Here is a 21,077-nt window from a genome sequence, read left to right on the forward strand (position 1 = left end):
AAATAATGAACATTCTGTCACGTAAAGCGCAACAAAATTTGATTCGAGGAATAAAAAACAGTACATCGTGATTAACCATCTAAAGAGTTAAAATAACTGATGACCAGATCATTAACGTTTTCACAGCATCATCAAACAAAAAGAGTCAACGAAGATCTTGAGCCTATAGGCGGAAAGATGAACAGAACAATCAAACGATTACAAATTTTTGTTTCCCAAGATTTAGTTTTTAAAGAATTACTCAAAATATCAACAATTCATCAGACAATTGACACCAAGCATCCTTAGAACGTTTACACAATACAACAAATTTGTGGTAAATCAATGACAGCCAAAGCAAAAAAGGCGGCAACAACTAATTAAAAAATGAAAAAATAAAATCTTGAAAGCCAGAAGCGTCAATATAAGAAAACCTGATAAGTACTTACCAATATTCTTAACCACAGCAGATCATAAAACTTTATAAGTCATAAAAACCTTTTAGCGGTACTAGACTAAACACAGTAACTGAAGACCAAAATTCTCTTATTGTTTTTCAAAAACAAGTGTCAAAACGACAAAAACGACTGCTGACTGCTTTGACCTCAATCAGTTTAACCGATTCACTTATTCCTCATTGGGAACCGAAGAAACGTAGTTAATGAGACTAAATGATACAAAACCATCTTTGCGAAATTTCAAAATCTCGATAAAACTTTTTGAAAATGTATAGAATAAAAGTCAAATAAAGCAAAATATACAGACTGAAAAAATTATTTCAATCAACTGAGACTTGATCAGCAACCAAAAAGACCGGTCATCAGATAGATTAAGTGAGACCGCAACAATTAGAGCATACCAACCAAACTCAAAAATTCAAAAAATTTTCTTGAGAACGAACAGCGTATAGGTCAGAGAAAGCATTCGCTATGATCCAAAACGATTAACTCAAGCGTATTTAGCATCACATGAGAACTGTCATTAATAAAAACGAAAACTCGAAAAATCAAATTCGAAAATAACTCTTGAAATCAATCAGTGCCAAACTCATAGAAAGCATTAGCTTTGAACAAAAACAATTAAACAACAGAATCCCTAATAGAAATCTATGAGATCTTTCATTAATCATACCAAGTGAAAAGACAACAGAAATGATGATAAAAGGCGGCAAAAATCAAATAATCATTAATATTTTATGACAACAAATAACATGAATGTCATAAAAAACATTAGCTGCACGTTGATGAATTCAAACAGTTGCAAATAGGCGCCATTAAAAGACATGCATCATATCAAAATCAATCAAGTGAAGAAACACTGAAAACAAGTCGCACGTCAAAAATTCGACTCTAAAAAACCGAAAATTTGTCCAAATACCAATTTCTCACACCACTGAAAAAGTAAAATGAAAAATCACGCTTCAAACCTATTCGCTTTCTTGCTCCCTTCAATACTCCAGCGGGATAACAATCACCACTCAAATTTAACTTCACGTGAAAAAAAAACCAAAAAAACAGATCTTAAAACAGATGTTAACAGATATTAAAAGAGCGCACCAATACAATCTAAATACTTTGGGTTGTAAAAAATAGGGCAGTTATAAAAACCGGATGAGGGCAGCTATTGAAAAAAAAGCTAACGAAAATTGCCCCAGAACAGTAAAAGATATTTCACAAAATCCACAAATTCGAAAAACGCGTTTTAGTTAATCGAATAATATTTAAATCGTCATATCTCGTCATCTCTTCAACAAAGAATTCAGCTAGTACTTCAGCATGTCTATTATAAAAATAATTTGATTACGAGTCTATAATAAATAGACTACATCAAAAATGACAATGCATCGAGTGTAGGCTCTTGCACAACCTCGGATGGAACTATATCAAGTCTATATCAGTAGTTGGCAAGTCTAAATACGGTATCTTTAAATACCTACCTACACTACAGGATCATTAAATACCTACAAATACCTACACTCCAGGAAATACCATAGATAACTTGCCGGCCTCAGCATTAAAATAGATCGACTGATTAATTTGACATTGCCATTTAACTTTAACAGTCACAATATAAGTTTGAATATTGAGATAAAACTTGAAAAATTGTACAAATTATATATTAAAATAGTGTAGCAAATTTTGAAAAAAATCCCCAAATATTAAAGCAAGTTTAAATTGGGCGAAAATTGAACAGGTGTAATAAATCAGAACAAATTGGTTTGAACTTCAAAATGAAAAATTGTAATACCACATCACTCCTCTAGTTAATACGAGATCGAAGATCTCTCGATCTAGTTTAATATTTTTTCATGCTAAAAGTGATGAAATGGAAATCTGAGATAGTAAACTGGTTAAATAATCGGTAGTGATTGTTTCACTTAAATCCAATCAATTGATGGTTATTTTTAAACATGTCTTTCGACCCCAAAATTAATTGACTTTACATTTCAGCCAATTGTTTCAGAACATAAAAATATGAGACTTGAAAGACTAAAATAAAAACTTTCGAGAAGTCAAATAGATCACACGATGAATGTCATCATCTTTATGAAAACGGTTCAAGCTGTCAAGAAAATGCTTACCAGCACCCCTGGCTTTAGAATCTGCAACTCCGCCGGGAACATAATCCTTAGCGTCATCAAATATATTGTCTGGCTCCCGTTTCATGTAATAACGATCGTCACCTCTGGCGTGTTCTAAAACACAATTTCTAATCTGTTCGAATAATTGATCATAAATATATGCGGCAAAGATAAAACCGATCATTACCTTTGATCGCCTCAATAGTTTCTTTATCAAGTCTTCCCATAACCCCCTCCCCCAGAAGCTCTAGCCCTACTATTAAGGTATATTTACGGTTTTGCGTGTGGTGTTATGCGCCATAAGTTATCCTCTAAGCTGGAGCGGCAAAAACATAACCGACTAACGTCGGGCGAATTGCTCTCAAACGACCGGCGAGCGGTTGGCTTCGTCAACAGCTAGCCACGGTTTACTGACCTCAGGGCACTACCTCATTATCCCGTTTCTGAAGACGAAAGTCAAATGGGTCAAAAATAGCAAGTTTTATTAAAAAAAAATTCTAAAACTTACATAAAGTTAAAATTAATCCATTACCAACAAAAATGTTCCAGTAACTTATTATCAAAACCTAACGGAGGCTTTGTGACCTTTGAGGCTCAAAAAATCTGACTAATGACTATAAATGTCAAAAAATTGGAAAAAAAAGACAAAAACTTTCAAAAATATGCTAAAATTCGTGATGTCAAAAACTTTCAAGACATTCCATTTAATCTATAAATTATTCAGTAAACTATTTTCAAACCCTAGATGAGGCTCCTTAGCTCTTGCGGCTGAAAAGTTCTAAAAAACTACAAAAAATTTCAAAACACTTGAAAAGCAAGTTTTATCAAAAAATTGCTAAAATTTGTGACATTAAAAAGTTGAAAAACTATTCCATGCCCATTAAAAACTTGCCAGTAACTTATTATCAGATCCCTTAGGATGTTTTCTGGCCCCTGGGTTTGGAAAGACCTGAATAAGGAAAAAAATGTCAAAAAAAACTTGAAAGAGTTGCAAGTTGTCAAAAAATTGCTAAAATTCGTGATGTAAAAATGTTGAAACCATTCCATTACAACTAAAAACAATTCAGTAACCTATTATCAAACCCTAGAGGAGGTTCTTTGACAACTACGGCTAATAAAAATCGAAAATTGTCAAAAATTTTCAAAAAGCTCGAAAAAAATTGCAAAAAAGTATAAATTTGCGTTTTTAGCAAGCGGTTGTTCGTCAGTAGCTAGCCACGGGAGGGGGGGGAGGGGGGTTGCATTTGGTCCTGCTTGGGGGGGCACCACTGAGTTGGGGGGGACAGCGCGGTGGGGGTTGTTGGCACTAGGGGGTGGGGGCAATAGGGGGGTCAACAGTGGGGGAGTCTTCAACCTCTAAGAACCGCCCTTCACACCATAAGTATAAGTCACCAAAACAGTTTGAGCTGAAACGCTCCAAGAGCACTTAATGCCCGCTGGGCGCTACCTGTTTAACCCGTTTTTGAGGACGAAAAGTCAAAAGCGTCAGACGAAAAATCGGTCAAGCGAAAAATCGCATAAAAAAAGTCCGACAGGACTAATATAATTGCTACAAATTTCGTTTGAGAGCAATTAACAAAATAGGGAAACATCCCTTTTCTTCCAAAAGGAGCAGCTTTTTATTTAACATAGCCGGTAGATTGCCGCAAAATAGCCTCCGTTGACGCGCTTGATGCAGATCGGGATTGATACAGAAAAAGAAAAAAGAAGACATAAATTGACCGAATCGTTTTTTTTTCAGTCTCAAATAAGTGTTTAAAATTGGCGTGCAGTTTCAGATGGATTCTAAAATTATACTTCATTCAGCTTTTAAAATGTGATAGCTAGTAAGCTTGATACCAATGTCAGCTGGCAAAAACTAATGAACATTGATAACCTAATAAACATTGACAATTCTCAAAGACTTAATGACCGGGTTTTATCGGTTTATCCCGTCTCTTTTGATTTTGATCTTTTGAATTTGTTAGTATTCACCATATTGCGTAATTGAATGCGTGAAAGAATTTAAAATTCACTCAGTTGAAACAGTAAGTGAAGTAAGTCAGAAGTCAAACGTGAAAATCGTGACTTCTGTAACACGAAAAACGTGATCGCAAGGTAAAACAAAATTTAAACATAGCCGAAAATTTTCCGGAAAAAACTAGAAGTGGAAATCCATTCAAAAACCATCCTACTACTTATCAGACAAAACGTGCCTCCACTAATTAATTTATGATTATCTTGAAACCAAACCGTAAAACAAGAAAGTAAAAACAATTAGAATCAAAATCTGTTAAAATCTGTTACAAAAAATATGATCAAATTTTGTTATAAATTGAGATCCCGAAACAACTATCTCTGTCAAAACTACTTCATCAAAACAAATTTTTCTTACTAATACCACCTATGTGAATTTTTTAAAAATACTTGAGGCCACATTATGAAAAAAGCACTTAAAAACAATTTGCACTAAAAACTGGAAAAAGTTCGTAAATTTTTTTAATACAAAAGCATATAAAAATAAAGAAAATTCCTTTCAGCCAATAGGGTATCCAGATGCTCACAAAACAATAGGCAAGTCAAAATAAGTTAAGAAACTTGTCTAAAAAACAGAAAAAACACGAGAAACTGCAAGAAATTAAAAATAGTTCCAGCTTTCGCCATTTTTTGTCATACTTCTCAACGAAAAAATGGTTCAAATCAACAAATCTGTAACCAATTGTTATCTAAATTTTGCTCAAGTAGAAGGGGTCTTTTCAATACCCAATTGAGCCAGTCAAAACAATCGTCAAAAAAACGCAAAAATTAGCCCGAAAATCAGCAAAATACATGAAAAACCTCCGAACTAGCATAAAATTCATATGAACTTCCAGAAACCTTCAAACCACTACCAAAACCAGCCTTAAAATAAAACAAAATCATAACCAAACCTCCCGACCAAAAAATTAAAATTGCTTTAAAATGCCGCACACTAACAAAAAATTTCGCTCGCTTACAGAATTTTTTATTCCACACCTCAATTTCTCGCTCTCTAAAAAACAGCAATATGAACAAAAACAATCTCTTTTCATTCCACTCATCGTTTTGTTCAGTAATAAAATCACCAAATTTTTCCACGTCTTTCATTTCCCGCTTCAAAATTCACTCCAATAAAATTGATTTAAAAAAGACTTCTCCAATAATCGTAAGAATTTTCACTGGCTAAACAACAACTAGAAGTAGAACGGACTATGAATGGATTACAAAAACCATTTTGAAAAAAAAATCAGAAAAAAAACCGATAAAAAATAACAGTAAAAATCAATGTCAAAATGCCACATGTGAACAAAAAGCCACTAGCGAGAAAGCGAATTTTTGTTCAAACACCATTTTCTCACTCAACTCAAACTTCGAGTGAAAAAAAATCCCGCCGCAAAACAACTCGCTTTTTTGCTCCACTTCCTGTTTCGACGTGACCAAAATCACTACTCCAATTTGACTTCAAAAATCATGAAAGTGTGTGAACAGATCTTAAAACAGACAGCGCCCCAATACAATTCAAATTCTTTGAATTGTGAAAACATAGCCGGCAGATTGCCAGAGTAGCTGGGAAAGAATAGACCTGCCTGCCATATAATAGAGATAGAAACAGATACAGATCTAAATTGAAAAAAAAATCGACGCCGCTCAAAAAACTAGGCTAAAAAACATTCAGCGATAAATTAATAAAGCCTGTTATAATTCATTCAGCAGAAGCCTCTTATTAGGGACCTTTATTGCACATATGAGTTCCTTTGACCATAAAGAAATTCAAACTAAACTTAAGTTTTAAAGTGCAAAAGTCATTTTATTGAGTGAGGTAAGTTACATCAAAATCTAGTCAAGCAAATAACCTAAAAACTTTCGCAAAAGCGAGTGAGAAATGACGTCACGCGCGCAAATGCCGTTAGTGAGAGGAAGAAGTCATTCAGAAAAACTGACTTTTTCAGCTTTGCTGTGTGAACAAATGTAAAACGAAAAAAGAGCGTCAGACGACGGAACAAAAAAAATAGCCGGAAGATTTCCGGAAGCGACTCGAAGCGTCAAAAATTCAAACAAAATCGTAATTGCAGCTGAAGCCATTAGCTTTTGTATTAAACTATTAATTCACTACTTCTCCAGGTCTGCTCTAACAATTGGTGAAACTTAAACCACTGTCACCAAGAGAACCAAAATGCAGCAAAACTTTATATTATTGAAAACGTTTGGTGACGTTAAAAAATCCGAAATAATCTGGTCAAAAAAACTGATAGTCTGAAAAAAACTGACAAGGTTATCAATTGCCCTCAAATAATTCATGATTCTAATCTGAAAAAAATCGCGAAAGCAAACGGCAGATAATAAACTTAGAAACTAAGTTAAATCTTTTCAAAAAAAAGCTCAAATTTAAGAATCAGAAAACACCTATAATTACACTTCTAATAACTGCAATAAAGACAAAAACCAACGCACACGTTTTCCTTGTTTTTCATATGCTAGAAAACATGATTTCAGACTAATTCAAAAATTAAACTGATCATAGAAAAGACATAAGTAGCAGAAGAATATTGAAAGGCAAAAAAATCGTTTAAATTAATACAAAGGCCGGAAGAAAGTAGCAGTAATAAGTCATAAGCGGACATTTTGGAAAAGGCTTGCTATCAAACTCTCAATATCAATCTCTGCCTTATGTTGAATGAAATCAATTGCAAACCAAAGAAATGACGAAAATCTAAGAAAAAGATGAAATCATTCATTTTTAACAACTGAAAAAATCAATATACCAAAAATAAATGTAGGTTCCAGGAGAAAACTAGAATGCTATTAACTAGAATGTGAAGAATATGGGCACTATGTAATGAACACCGCAACAAAAAGACATTCTTGATTTTTGAAAGTTTAAAATCAATTAAAAAAATCAAGAAAAACAAAAAAAATTCATTGTTCAGCATTCGAAACAGAGAAAAGATAAACAGTCATCCGACACAAAGATTTATTCTTCTTAAGAGAACGAAAAATAGGAAAAAAGAATTCAAGCATACGAAACATTCAAACATTTCGCGAAAAAATGGTCAAAAAACTTTAAAGACTGCATTTATGAAAGTTTTTTTACTGTTTTTCAAAAACTTAAAGCCAAAAAATGATTGACTTTTTATTGAAACAAAAATAAAGTCCTTCATGTTGCACAAAAAGACTATTTCTAGTAATCAAAACCAAAATACAAACAAAAAACTGACAAAAATCCGAAAAAAAATACCAAAATCGGATTAGTATATGTGCAATTTTATAAAACAAAATTACATCCAGGTAGAGAGTAAAAAAGTTAAAAGATCCAAAAATGAATGAATTAATAGAAAAAAACCAAAAATTACCTAAAAAATCAAGAAATATGTGCCAACTTTCAACTTTAAACGCATTTTCAGGCTATCCAAAACACTGTGGAATCAATTTCCGAGGTTGACATTTCAATATAGTATCGAATAAAATTTATTTCTACAAGAAACCAAATTAAAAGGAAAAAAATTGGGCCACTTAGACGAAAAATTGGCTAAAAACGGTTATCTATATGTGCCATTCAGTCAAAAACTACTTTTCAAAGTCGAAAAGTCATTCACTAAACGCAGCGCATGATCAAAAAACTTCTCTCGCTTAGCGAAAATCTGTTCACCAAGACAGCTTTTCTCACTTTTGCTTTTAGGTCAAAATGCCGCGTGAACAAATCTACTTCCTGTAAAAAAAAAGACCGAGAGAAAACAAATACTCCTCTTCGAGTCGTAAAAACCAAGAGCACTGCAATATAGCTTCGCTCAGCTTACAGCTTCGCAGCTATAAAAAGAGTGCGACGGAACTAACTATTACAATTAATGTATACCTTGATAAGGGAGCAGGAAGGTCAACGTATATAATATTATGATCGACCGTGACGAAAACGAAATAACACGGAGAATTTACATAAAGAACGATGCGGCGCCTATACCTACCCCCCATTTTCTCGTTCCCTGTTCCCCCAGGTGCCCCCATCATCTGCTGTCTCCTCCTGTGTGCCTTCCTATGTCTACTGTCTCCGTGTCTGAGGTAAGACAGGATCTGGGCTAGGTGTCCGATCACCATGTCATTCGTAGCATCCTTCAACTGCGATTCCCTCACGGGACAGTCAGCTTTAGATCTGAACAGCAAAACCGGCTTTAAAGAAAGAAGGAGAAAGAAAAGAGAAAGAAGGAAGAGAAAGAAAATTCGTAGTTGTATAAAGGAAATGTCAATTTAGAAATGACTTTTTTTGGGGAAATTTAGTTACAATAGTTGATCATTTTTCCTTTTCTGTGAACGTTAATAAGTCATGGCCTTGCCAGGACATATGCTTGTGTGGACTACGTGGTTCCGTCAATCTGCCCTCCTCTGGTTCATTTAATAATCTTAGTTTTCTTTTCATTATTACTTGGAAAAAAATGGTTTCATTATATAAATAAGCATTAATAAAAAAAACATCAAGAAACTTATAAAATGAACCAGAGGAGAGCAAATGGCTTGGACCGGGTGATCCAGGCAAGCATCTGCCCTGGCGAAACCCTGCCTTATTAAAGTTTACAGAAACAAACATAGCCGACAAATTGCCAGAAAATAGCCGCCGTTAACCCGCTGGACGGACACAGGGATTGAAACAGAAAAATGAAAAAAAAAAAACAGGAGAAAGAAATTGACAGACTTTTTCTAAGTGTCAAAAAGCGTTCTCATTTGGTGTGCAAACTCTGCAATTCGGTTACATTCCGAAATTATACGTAACTCAGCTTCTAAACTGAAGGCTATTAATCAGAATACCAATTTCAGCTAGCGATCTCTTTAATGAACTTTGATAACCTAATGCACTATGCTTTAATGACCTGTCTTTAAATGTTATCCCTTTTGATTTTGCTCTTTAGACTTTGACCGTATTCACTGTATTGCGTAATTCAAAGAGTGAATTAATTTAAAATCTATCAGTTGAAACAGTATGTAAAAAGTCAGCGCGAAATTCGTTACTTATTTAAAACGAAAAACGTGATCAAAAGTTAGAGCGAATTTTAAAAACCATAGCAGGACAAGTCCTGAAAAAAATCAAAGAATTAAATTAGACCTACAATGGATTGGAAAAACCATTTAGGAAAAAAATCCAGTAAAAAACTGAAAAACAGTAAAAATCAAAGTCACATTACGCATGCGATCAAAAAAACCCCAAGCGAGAAAGCAATTTTTTTTCGAAAATTCTAACTGTGCTTTGAAATTAGAATGAAAAAATGTCACACCTCAATCCCTCGCTTTTTCGCTCGCCTTTCTCTTGCGGCGTCACCAAAATCAGAAAACTGTGTGAGAAGAGATCTTAAAACAGGCAGCGATCCGATGAAAATGTGTGTACAGATCTTAAAAAAAGACAGCGCCTAATACAATTAAAAATTTTCGAATTGTAAAAAAGAGAGCGCCTAAATAATAGCCGCTAAGAGGCTGACAGCGGCTACTCATAAACATAGCCGGCAGCAGACTGCCGGAAAATAGCCGCCGTTGACGTGCATGATGCACATCTGGATTGAAACAGAAAAAAAGACGAGAAAAAACCAGCGAATTTTTTTGTTTCTTTTAATCGATATCGAAAAGTGTTCTAATTTGAAGTCCAGTTTCAGTTGGATTCTGAAAACATACTTAATTCAGCTACTAAACTGATAGCTAATAAGCTTAAGACCAATGTCAGCTAGCAAAAACTAATGAACTTTGATAACCCAATTCTCAATGACTTAATGACCGGGCTTTATCGGTTTATCCCGTCTCTTTTTATTTTGATCTTTTGACTTTGACAGTATTCACCACATTGCATAATTCAATGCGTTGAAAGAGTTCAAAATGCATTCAGTTGAAACAGTGAGTGAATTAAGTCAGAAGTCAAACGTGAAAATCGTGACTTATGTAAAACGACAAATGTGATGAAAAGGTACAGCGAATTAAAAAAAGGAGAGTGCCTAAATAATAGCCGTTGAGAGGCTGAAGGTGGCTATTAATCAAATATTTTAACTAAATTTCCGGAATATGCACTTCAATTTTCTAAGTTGACTTCTTCAAATAATTTAACATTTTCGCAACTTCTTTTTGGATACGCGGCTTCAAAAAAAAAAAACAACGTACGATAGCAGGGCCCTATAATCGTAATCTAAAGACAAATGTTTAGAGACTAAAGACCGCGGTAGATCCGAAAAGTGCAGCTGGAATTTTTTTTGCTTCAGAGTAACGGAACAATTCTGACCATTTTACTGTTTTTGCATCAGTCAGTGTGTGCCTTCGGTCAGTAACATTATAATCCCGTTAAACATTGACGTTGGTCTTAAAAACACTGAAAATTTGAATTAAACTGGCCCAAAACGGTCAACAGCGTTATTGAATGTAAAACCATACAACAATTCAAGTGAAAAAACTAATGATTTCAACTGAAATTTGAACATACAACAATCATGCAAATATATTGATTACATCAATTGTTCGAGAAAACAACAAGGCAAATTTATTGTCAAGGTGTCAAGGTTCAACACTAAAAATCTGAAAGCCGATTATGTTCAATATATTAGTGAAAGATAATAAAAAGTAATTCATCTTTTAACCTTTAATCTCTCCATCAGCAAATAGATTGTCGAAATGGGCAACAACTACGGTGCAAAAAATGCGATGTAGGTGAAAAACATTACACAAAAACAAACATACCCGGCAGATTGCCGGAAAATAGCCGCCGTTGATTCCAATAAGCATGATTGGGATTGAAAAAATAGAAGATATTGAAAAAAAAAGATTTGTACAAAAACATTTTTTAAGTCCGATTTATTTTGATGGCATTTCGTAGTTGAACATAACGTACTTCTGTTTCTTAGAGAGAGGCTACAGGGGCTACTATCAATACCAATAAGCATTCGAGATGGTAACTAAAACTTATAGGAACAACGTTCAAATAGCGGGCATCTAAAATTGGGCTTTATCCCGTTTCTATTTCTGACTTCCATTTTTTATACTGACTCTGTTCAGTTTGAATTGCTTTGCTGAGCAACTGATGTTCAAAATCACTTTTAGCAGAATGAGAGAAGAGAGAAACTAGCCTAGAGAAGTCAAAAAGATATCACGCGAAATGTTGAAAAAGCGGCAAAATGACGTAAAGCGAAACATTTTTTTATTCGATGAAGTAAAAAAAAATAGGAGCACTATAATAGCCGGCTGAGAAGATGAGGGCGGCTATTAAAAAATTAATCAACAGTGTTCATGAACCAAAAAATTCTGTCACAGAGCAAAATTTTGTACACAACAGTCATTTGATAACTTTAGCTTAGAGGTTACCACGACGCATGAACAAAATTACTTCCTATAAAAACCAACAGAGACCGATATAAATTCAAAACTCAAATTAGAATTGTAAAACATAGCCGGCAGATTGCCGGAAAATAGCCGCGATAGAATCTTGTGGCGTTACATGAATTGAAACAACTATAGAAATAGAAATAAAACAGACAGATCGACCACCAGTCCTTAATAGACCACTAGACTTTTTGGGCTAGCTTCGGAATGTCATTTTTATGAGACATATTAGCTCTATAAGGAGAATAGGGTTTTTCAAAATTAGGATCTTTTCCGTTTGTGCCCCCTCAGCTTAGTGGGCGCATATTATTTGCACCCCCCAGATGCACGTGCAATATTTTTTACATAATGACTTACTATGTAATGGTACGTGCTCTGTAACTGGGGGGGGGCAAACGGAAAAGATCCCAAAATTAATATTCGGAATCAAAAACTCAAGACTCTAATAATCAAGAATTAGGGCATATATGTTTGGCACTACTTAGATGCACACTATTGACCTTTAATAAGTAAATGTTCATAAAATTTAAAGTTCCATAAGTGAGTTCAGAAGTCATTTTTTGAGTGAGGTAAGTCATTGAGAAAGTCAATTCCAAGAAGTCAGGGTAAGACGAAACAAAAATCTGTTAGACGAAGTAAAAAATACAGCAGGACAAGTCCTGAAATACAATTCAAAGAATTGAATGAAAACCTTAGAAGTACTCTTCGTGACCAGCAGCTCAATTGATCAATGCCAGCCGAACACAAACAAAATCATCAAAAAGTTGAGAAGTTGAAACAACCAAACAAACTAAACAAAATTATACTCATTGCTAAAACTCTTGAACCTTTTACCCCGAAGGCAAAATTTTATCCCTTTAAATATACCTAATTCAATAATATGTACAAAACCATTTTTTGATCTTGAATCACTTCAGGATTATATCTGCAAGAACTGAAAAAAATCACTGGCCCTTGAAGATCGATTAACTTAGATAATGACAGAAAATTTTTTTAAAATCAATTGCAAATCTTGAAATGTTGCTGAAAATCGTTATATTAATGTCTTCCGGATCATTTCTGTTTCTAGAGGCAATCCCGTAATCCTATTCCAAGCCCTAATGGCTTAAAGGCCCTAATTCGATGGCTCAAAGATCGATTTGCAATAATTTTTAGAAAAATCCCCATTCCATCTATTGAAATTCCTAATTGAAATTCCTATTCCATCTATTTAAATGTTGAAAACCATTCCTTTGCCCCCTAACAACTTTGTGATAATATACTATCAAACCCTGCAGGAGGTTACCTGGCAACTTAGGCAAAAAACCCAAAAAAAAGAAACGTTCTCAAAAAACTTGCAAACTTTTTTGCAAATTTTATCAAAATTCCAAAATTCGAAAAGTTAAATTTTTGAAAACAATTCCATTGACACTAACAACCATGCAGTATCTTTTTGACAGACCGTGGAAAAGGCTTTCTAGCACTTGAGAATGGCCAAATATCAAATTGACAAAAATTTTAGGGAAAAAAAAGTAAAATTCGAGAAATTAAAATGCTGAAAACCATTCCATTACATCTAGAATTTCTAGTCAACTATACAGTGCCCTAATATTAAACATTAAAGGAGATTCCCTGGCCCCCGAGGCTGGAAAAACTCAAAAAAATGACAAAAATTGTCAAAAAACTTGAAAAAATTGCGAAAATTAGTATCATTTTGCGTGTTTGTGTTTGGCGTACCAAAATATATATAGCCCATAAAATGATCATAACAAGTAAGTTTCCCTCGCAAAATACCTCGATCAACTTGTAAAAACTTCAACCTCAAACTAATAAAACGAAAAAACTGTACCACTCTAAGCACTTGAAATGACTACTAAAGCCCTCTTTGGGCCTCTAATGAAACTTAAAGCCCGCTGGGCTTTACCTGTTTATCCCGTTTTGAAATATCAAAGTCGTTGAAAAATGTGTGAACGGATCTTAAAAAAACAGCGCCCCAATACACGTCAAATTCTTTGAATTGCAAAAAATTAGGAGCGCTATAATAGCGGCCTGGAATTGAGGACGCGGCTAATAAACATAGCCGGAAGAATTCCGGAAACAACTCAAAAAGCCGGCTTCGTCAACAAACACTAGCCCGTCTAATAATCCGTACATACATAAACCACTCATGAGATTTAGTATAAAATCTGAAGTAATTCGTGAAAAAAAGCTTAGTAAAAACAACTAAAACTAAAAATTTAGAAAAAATTATTTTTTTAATATTACAAGGGCACACAAAGCCAAGGATAAGCTCCTTCAAGCAAACAAAAGTATAATAAAGCTCGCAAAACAATTAGTACATTAAAATCTGCACTCAGCTAAGACAGCTTTTAATGAATTACTTCATATTATAGGGAGGAAGGTAACCGTTCTTTCATACTGTCATTCATACAATCCCTCAGTTGCTTTATAATTTCTTGATCTCATTGGTGAGAACCTACAAAAAGAAGACATCTTTTTAAGGCTTATGTTTGTAGAATGGTTCAAAGAAGACATGAAACCAAATAAAATGTATGCATTTTCCTTGCTGACCTGAGAATGGCTGTTGGAATATCGGTTGCGAGCGAGTCTGTGGGATCGTCCTCCAAATCCACTCTGTAGAACATCCGACCAGGGAAGAAGTTCTCATTTCTCTCAGGTGGCTTGCGCGTGATCACATTATAGATGTTGCGACCTAGTGCTGTTGCGAACTCGGGTGCTATATCTTCTTTCCTATATTTAACATAGGTTAAATATACAAACATAACCAAATCACGTCGGACGAATTGATCTCAAATGACCGGCGGGGTTGGCTTCGGTAGTACTCTGCTTGGGAGAGATGATAGCATGGGAGGTGGGGGCAGGGGCGAGTTGACTGGCGGGATGGAGGTGAATGAGGGGGTCAAACTTTAAAGATTAGGAACTGCCCTTCACACCATGATATTGTCGCCTCAAAACAGTTTTGGTGAATCGCAATCTTAGTGACTGGTAAGGCGTACGGCTCTAAGAGTCCTTTATGTCCTCTGGGCGTTACTTGTTTATTCCGATTTTGAGGACGAAAAGTCAAATGGGTTGGACGAAAAATCGCACTTAAAAAAGACAGGACTAATATAATTGCTACAAACTTTGTTTGAGAGCAACTAATCACGTTAAAATTAATAGAGCGTATCATATACCCCTCCCTCATTATAGTGGACAAACAATAAGGGGACTGTGGTTTTCAATTCAACAAGATCACATTCGTTCAATTGTAAAATATGTACGCGTTCCAATCTCCAACCCATGCCTCTTGCAAGTTTGAGAATAGAAGACTTTCGTATAAATTTCCTCGTACCTACTGGATTTTCAATATACATCATGTGCCTTATTTAACTTCAATTCCAAACAGCTGGCAGATCGCCAGAAAATAGCCACAGTAGCTTCGTAGATCTGCAGACTCAAAAAGTTAAACGAAACAGACAAAATATATATTTCATTTGTTAAATACTGAGGTCTCATATTTTGATTATAAATATGTATAACTTATTGCTGCTTCTATTAGGCGCTCTCGCATAACATAACCTTAAATTAGAGTGACACACATTCTCTTGGCCTTATCTCTTTGAATTAAAGTAAAGAAAAGTCAATTTCAGAGTAAGGAAGTCATTTTTGAGTGAAGTAAGTCAACTGTGACCAAAAACATCATCACGCGAATGAACAAAAAAATCGCTGTGCTATGCGTGAAGAATGACGTCACGCACGCAATTCAGTTGAAATTGCATGAACGACAAATACACAGCAAGAGAAATCCTGACCCAAAATTAAAAAAAAATTCCGTTGACTAAACAAAAAAAACTAGAACTAGAATGAACTTAGATTGAGTTGAAAAACAAATAAGAAAAAAGTACTATAAAAAATTGAAAAAAAACAGTAAAAATCAAAGAAAATTCCGCATGTGAACAAAAAACCACTAGCGAGAAAGCGACTATTTGTTCATAGACTGTTTTCTCACTATCCTTAAAAAATAGAATGAAAAAATTGCACGCCGCAAAACCACTCGCTTTTTCGCTCCACTTCCTCTTGCAGCGTGAGCAAAATCATCACTTCAATTTGACTTCAAAAATCATGAAAATGTGTGAACAGCTCTTAAAAAACGACAGCGCCCCAATACAATTCAATTCCTTTGAATTAAAAAACCAAGAGAATGCCAATAATAGCCCAATCTATCGTTGTGCGGCTATTAAAAACTCATTAAACAATCGTCAACAAATAATGGATAAAATTAACAGCCACCCCACTCAAACTTAATTTAAATAAACATTATTATAAGAAAACCCCTCCCCTGCGAAGGTAGTCGGACAACTCGGAGGAGGGCAGCGGTAAAAGAAGTACTAACTCCTGTTGTTCCGCAGCTGTGACGAATGAGTCCAGCTTGGCAGTGATGTCCTCTGCCTCTTTAGTCGTAATCTCAGCTCTCACCTTCTGCAACAGAGCATAATCCAATCCCTTCACCAAGTGAGTGTGTTCCATGTCTCCTCCCAAGTACTTGCTGTTCTCTATTGCCTGCTTACGACGATCCGCCGCTGTCTTGAACCTACAATAAATAAACAATAAATTCCTATTTGTTTAATTTAAAGCCTAAAAGAAAATGATGGCAAATGCAATTGATGTTAGTTACTTATCATCTGGATTTTTTAATACTTGTTCTGGACCGATAATTCTTCTACATAAACATCAAGACTTGCTCAAAAATTTCGGAACTGTTCTTTGCAAAAAAATTCACAGTCAAAAACTTTGTTTGTATTACCAAGGGTGATAATAAAGCTTATTTTTGCATTGATGATGTCTCTTAAAGCCTACGACGGGCTGGGATTGGCATTGCAATTTACATAAACCATTACAGGAACATAAATCAGAGGGTCATAATCTACTGGAGAAAATGAGCTGTCATAGTCTGAGATAAAATGGAATTGCAATAGATGTTTGCAATAGATGTTAGCTACTTATACGCTCTATCATCTGGATTTTTTGAAAACTTGTTCGAGAGTTATAGTCTCCAATTTTTTCAGAGACTTGCTAAAATTTAGGAATTGTTGTCCGTAACCAAAAATTTCGAAATCTTACCTTCATTAACAAGTAATGTTTGTTTTTGCTTTGCTATTGGTTTCATTAAGCTAAGAAATGCTGGGTAAGTACATTGCAATTTATATAAACCATTATGACAGTGCAAAAATATCAATTAGGGTTCTATTCTCCCATAAATCTAAGTGCTGCTACTTGTTATCATTCGACTAGGACGGTAAGGACCTTTTATGACCTAGTGGGTTATGCTTTGCAGTTGCTTGGTTAATTACAGTAATGCTGCTAACCTACTTGAAAACAATACATTATTAGTATTCGGGGAAAAAATTCAAAAAACTGTAATATTATTTAGAGAAATATGAACATGTTTAGACAATAACTTACGCAGTAGCATCAGGAGCCACAGCCCTGTAGTCGGCCGAAGTCTGAAGCAGTTCGCTCTCGTCTGCGTCATCAATCTTCCCATCTCTCCTCTCCTTCGCCTAAATAGACGCCATCATTTTATTTTTGACCTCTCACCAAAAAACCAATAATCAGCCATCAAAGACCACAATGATTCGCCAAATCAAAAGCCAGCTTTTTGCAAACAATGATGATAAGAAAAGGATTGTAATCAAAGCTGCCTTGTCTTTTCATCAGTTTCTCACGAAACTAAAAATTATCACAAATAACCACTAATCACTCATAAACTTTCAAGAACTATGGTCCATTAAATACAACCGGGAATAGTTAGCCAAGTTTATCCTTCTCTCACATACTCCAGTTTTTGTAAATTAAAACTTTTGCAAAAAAATTAAAACTTCGCTGTTCTAAAATAGTGTAGAAATTTGTTCTGCTGTTACTGGTCGTAACTGTTGCAAATTTACCAGTGCAAGTTTTATACCAAATCTTCAATTAGATTTCCGACCCTAAAATCAAGACTTCATAGTTCTCAATAGTTGGTTAGTTTGCTGCTATTGTGCTAGTTTTCACGAACTGGGAAACCCGATTTCTCAAGAATTTTGTCGTCGTGGATGCCAGACAGAGCTGTATTCAACTTGTTCTCTTAGCGGGAGACGATCTAATCCGGCTTTTTAGTCACTTTAATGGGAAGAGAAATGACAAAGCTGGCTGATCACCAAAAAATCCTACCACGGGCTTGAATCATGAGACCCCAATGATAAAGAAACTTGAAAACAATGATAAGGAAACAAATATAAAAAATTGCACCTCTCCTACAAAACGTTGTAATGGCTTTTAATTACTTGATTTAGACAAATACTCGAAACATAGCTGGCAGTGTGATAACCTTTTCCGTAGTGCGCCTATTCTGTCTACTTTTGGTAATTATTTGTTGTGCTAATTACCGTTGCTATTATTAGGCATAATCCGTATGCGCATTATATATATATATATATATATATATATATATATATATATATATATATATATTTATATATATACATATATATATATACATATATATATATATATATATATATATATATATATATATATATATATATAGGCTATCATTTTGAAGTCGTAAAGAAGCGAGTTATTGCTGTGAGCGTTATGTTAATAAAAGAATAAGTAAGACGTGCAATTGGATGCATGGGCCGGCGATTGTGCTTCATTTATTTCTTCAGACTATAATAAAAGAGATGTTAAGATGGAACAATACAATTTATTCAAAAGAGTATAAGTAATGATTCCCTTTACAGTATTTAGCAGTTACAAAGAGAGACTAAGTAATCAAATAATTTTGTGCGTGTTAATCATAAAAAATGTGTAGTTAAGTTGAAGGCAATATCGAGTAGTATCCTTCGCTAATTCTCTAAGCGTGCCGGTCTTCATCTGTAGTATTATATCTATATTCAACTAAAATATAAAAGTTAATCAGTTCCCAGTTTCTTTCTCTGCCAATAGAAAATGTTTTCGTCATTATTGCGTTATTCTATTTTTATCTGCTTTTTCTTCTTTATTGTGAATAATATATAATATGTGTAAGCACATGACACTACCGGACTTAGGAAAATTTTGCATACAAAATATAGTTTCATTCGTTTAAGCCACTCATCGTCATTTGTTTAATGTTTTTGGATTGCCGTCCATTTTCTGGAAAACTTTAGTGTTTTGGTGTTTTTTCGTTTTTCTAGATGACACTATACTCGGGGGCACTGGTCCCCTGATCAAAATCTGTAAACTTCGAGCCTTTGTCTGTTGGCAGAGTTTGTAGTTGTACTTGTTGGTTTCTCAATGTAGCCAATTGTGGGTAGATGAAGGAAGAAATAGGGTTTACCGGGGCGTGAATACTGGCCATGTCTATCAAAGCGGTTGCTCTAGAAATTGGGAGTACAAACGTTTCCTTCCACAAGGGGCAGTCTGGTTGTTTCTTCAAAAAATTGTAGTCGTCTTGATCGACCACCGTCATGGGTTTGGAGAACATTGTCCTCCCACTGAATTGAGACCTAAAAGGAAATTTAGTGTGAACTTGTAAGTATTCATGGTGTGCATAGGATATCAGAGTATGAAGTTTAAATGCAAAAACTGCAGAGAAAATCCATAGAACAATTCGTCTAAAAGTCAAGTGAGATGATGTAAAATTATCCAAAAATTTGGGTCTGATTGTTTGAAGTGTATATGCGGTCTCCATTGCTATGGCTGACAGTTGCGCCTCGTTGAATGATGGGGTTGGTAATTTTGATAGTTTTTTTCCTGGTGTCCTTCATCATTTCTTCTTTTGCTGCATTTATTGTGGGCATATGGGGTAATTCTGTCAGCTCAGGTATTTCAGTGAAAATGCGTTTGTGGATTGGACAGTTTTAAATCTATCCGTATTGGCGGTATTCGTTTGCAGGCAGATAAATCTGATGTTATTTTTATGTTTGGCCCAGATAGGGTATGTCCGCATCCTAATATAAAAATGCATGATAGACATCCTTTGTGATTTTTCGTTCGATCAAATTGATCTGGGTATTCAGACGGAAATGATTCCGTTAGTTGGAAATTAGACGTGAAAGACGTTATTAGCCATACGCCATGTCTTAAGTTTTCTGCTTTTTGGTACATTGGTAGTTGAAGTGATTTAATAATGCAGTTTTTCACAACTGCATGAGTGTCGCGGTATATAAGTGAGCTGAGACATGATTTGTGGTTTTTCTCTATGGGGAAGCCATTCGTACAGATACCTATGGCCGGTGATCCAACACAAGTATCAAGTTGCTCATTCGTCAACAGAACTTGGTTGTCGCCTTGTTGAGCTAAATATTCTGTTTCAATATCCCAGATAATTGCCAAACCTGGGTTATTTTCATCCGGCATTGGAATCGGCGTAGCCTTAAAGACAGTCATTTCTGTTTCGACTGAGGCGAGTGGTATTGAAACTTGGAAAACTAGGCCAATGTCGGTTGTTTCGACTCTTTGGAGAAGTTGGGTTTCGTAGTAAGTGAGTATTTGCTTCGGTGGAATCGCTAAAGTTAGCTTCTGTCCGTTGTTCACGAGTTCATCCGATATATCTAGCAAGATACTCTCAAAGTCTTCTTTTGGTAATGGCGCCATTGGGATTCTTTTATTTGTCATTGTTGTTATGCTGTTAAGGATTGTAATGCGATACGCATATGCTGCCGATCTATAAGCTTTGATGTTGTTGTAAAGGGTTAATAGCATTGAGACCAAGTTTGTTTCAATGTGAAGACGTTGGTCACGAACATACAGAAAATTTTCACATTCTTCTACCAATCTTTTTCTGTTCATCAGTGCTTCAAATTTGGTGTCGATAATTTCGAAGTTCAAGTTGACTGTATTTGCCATTTCTTGTTGCGTCTTTCTAAGGTCACGAAGTTCAGATCCAACTAAATAGAATTTTGTTGATTTTCCAAAGTTGTTTTGGCCCAAGCATCCTTCAATGATTCGAAGTTCTGGGCAAGTATTTTAAGATTTTCTTTGTTTTCTTTTGCTTGTTTTTCACAATCTTCAAGAAAAGACTTAAAGGCGCATCCGAGTGCGGAGCCTGTTCCTAGGCCTGCTGCTAAAGATCCAACAGTGAGCGCAGCAATTGCTCCGAGACCAATTGCTCTCCTGCTTCGGCCTGACGTTGCTTGGTATGTATCTATAGGGTTCACTCTCGATGAGAACCTCGTGGATT

The 21,077-nt window shown here is 35.0% G+C and overlaps 1 protein-coding gene across 1 annotated transcript in view; it reads right to left on the reverse strand.

Moving 5' to 3' along the window:
* LOC142349038 (protein Red-like) overlaps positions 1–21,077 on the reverse strand; it is a 52,223-nt gene that overhangs the window by 11,956 nt on the left and 19,190 nt on the right. The window contains exons 5-9 of the mRNA XM_075400450.1: positions 17,336–17,433; positions 16,266–16,463; positions 14,444–14,623; positions 8,518–8,702; positions 2,561–2,674 (exon numbers count right to left, since the gene is read on the reverse strand). Of these exons, the coding sequence (XP_075256565.1) occupies positions 2,561–2,674; positions 8,518–8,702; positions 14,444–14,623; positions 16,266–16,463; positions 17,336–17,433 (775 nt within the window). The remainder of the gene's footprint in view (positions 1–2,560; positions 2,675–8,517; positions 8,703–14,443; positions 14,624–16,265; positions 16,464–17,335; positions 17,434–21,077) is intronic.

This window comes from Convolutriloba macropyga, chromosome 11 (genome assembly GCF_964194025.1).
Source record: "Convolutriloba macropyga chromosome 11, txConMacr16.3, whole genome shotgun sequence".
NCBI lineage: Eukaryota > Metazoa > Xenacoelomorpha > Acoela > Convolutidae > Convolutriloba > Convolutriloba macropyga.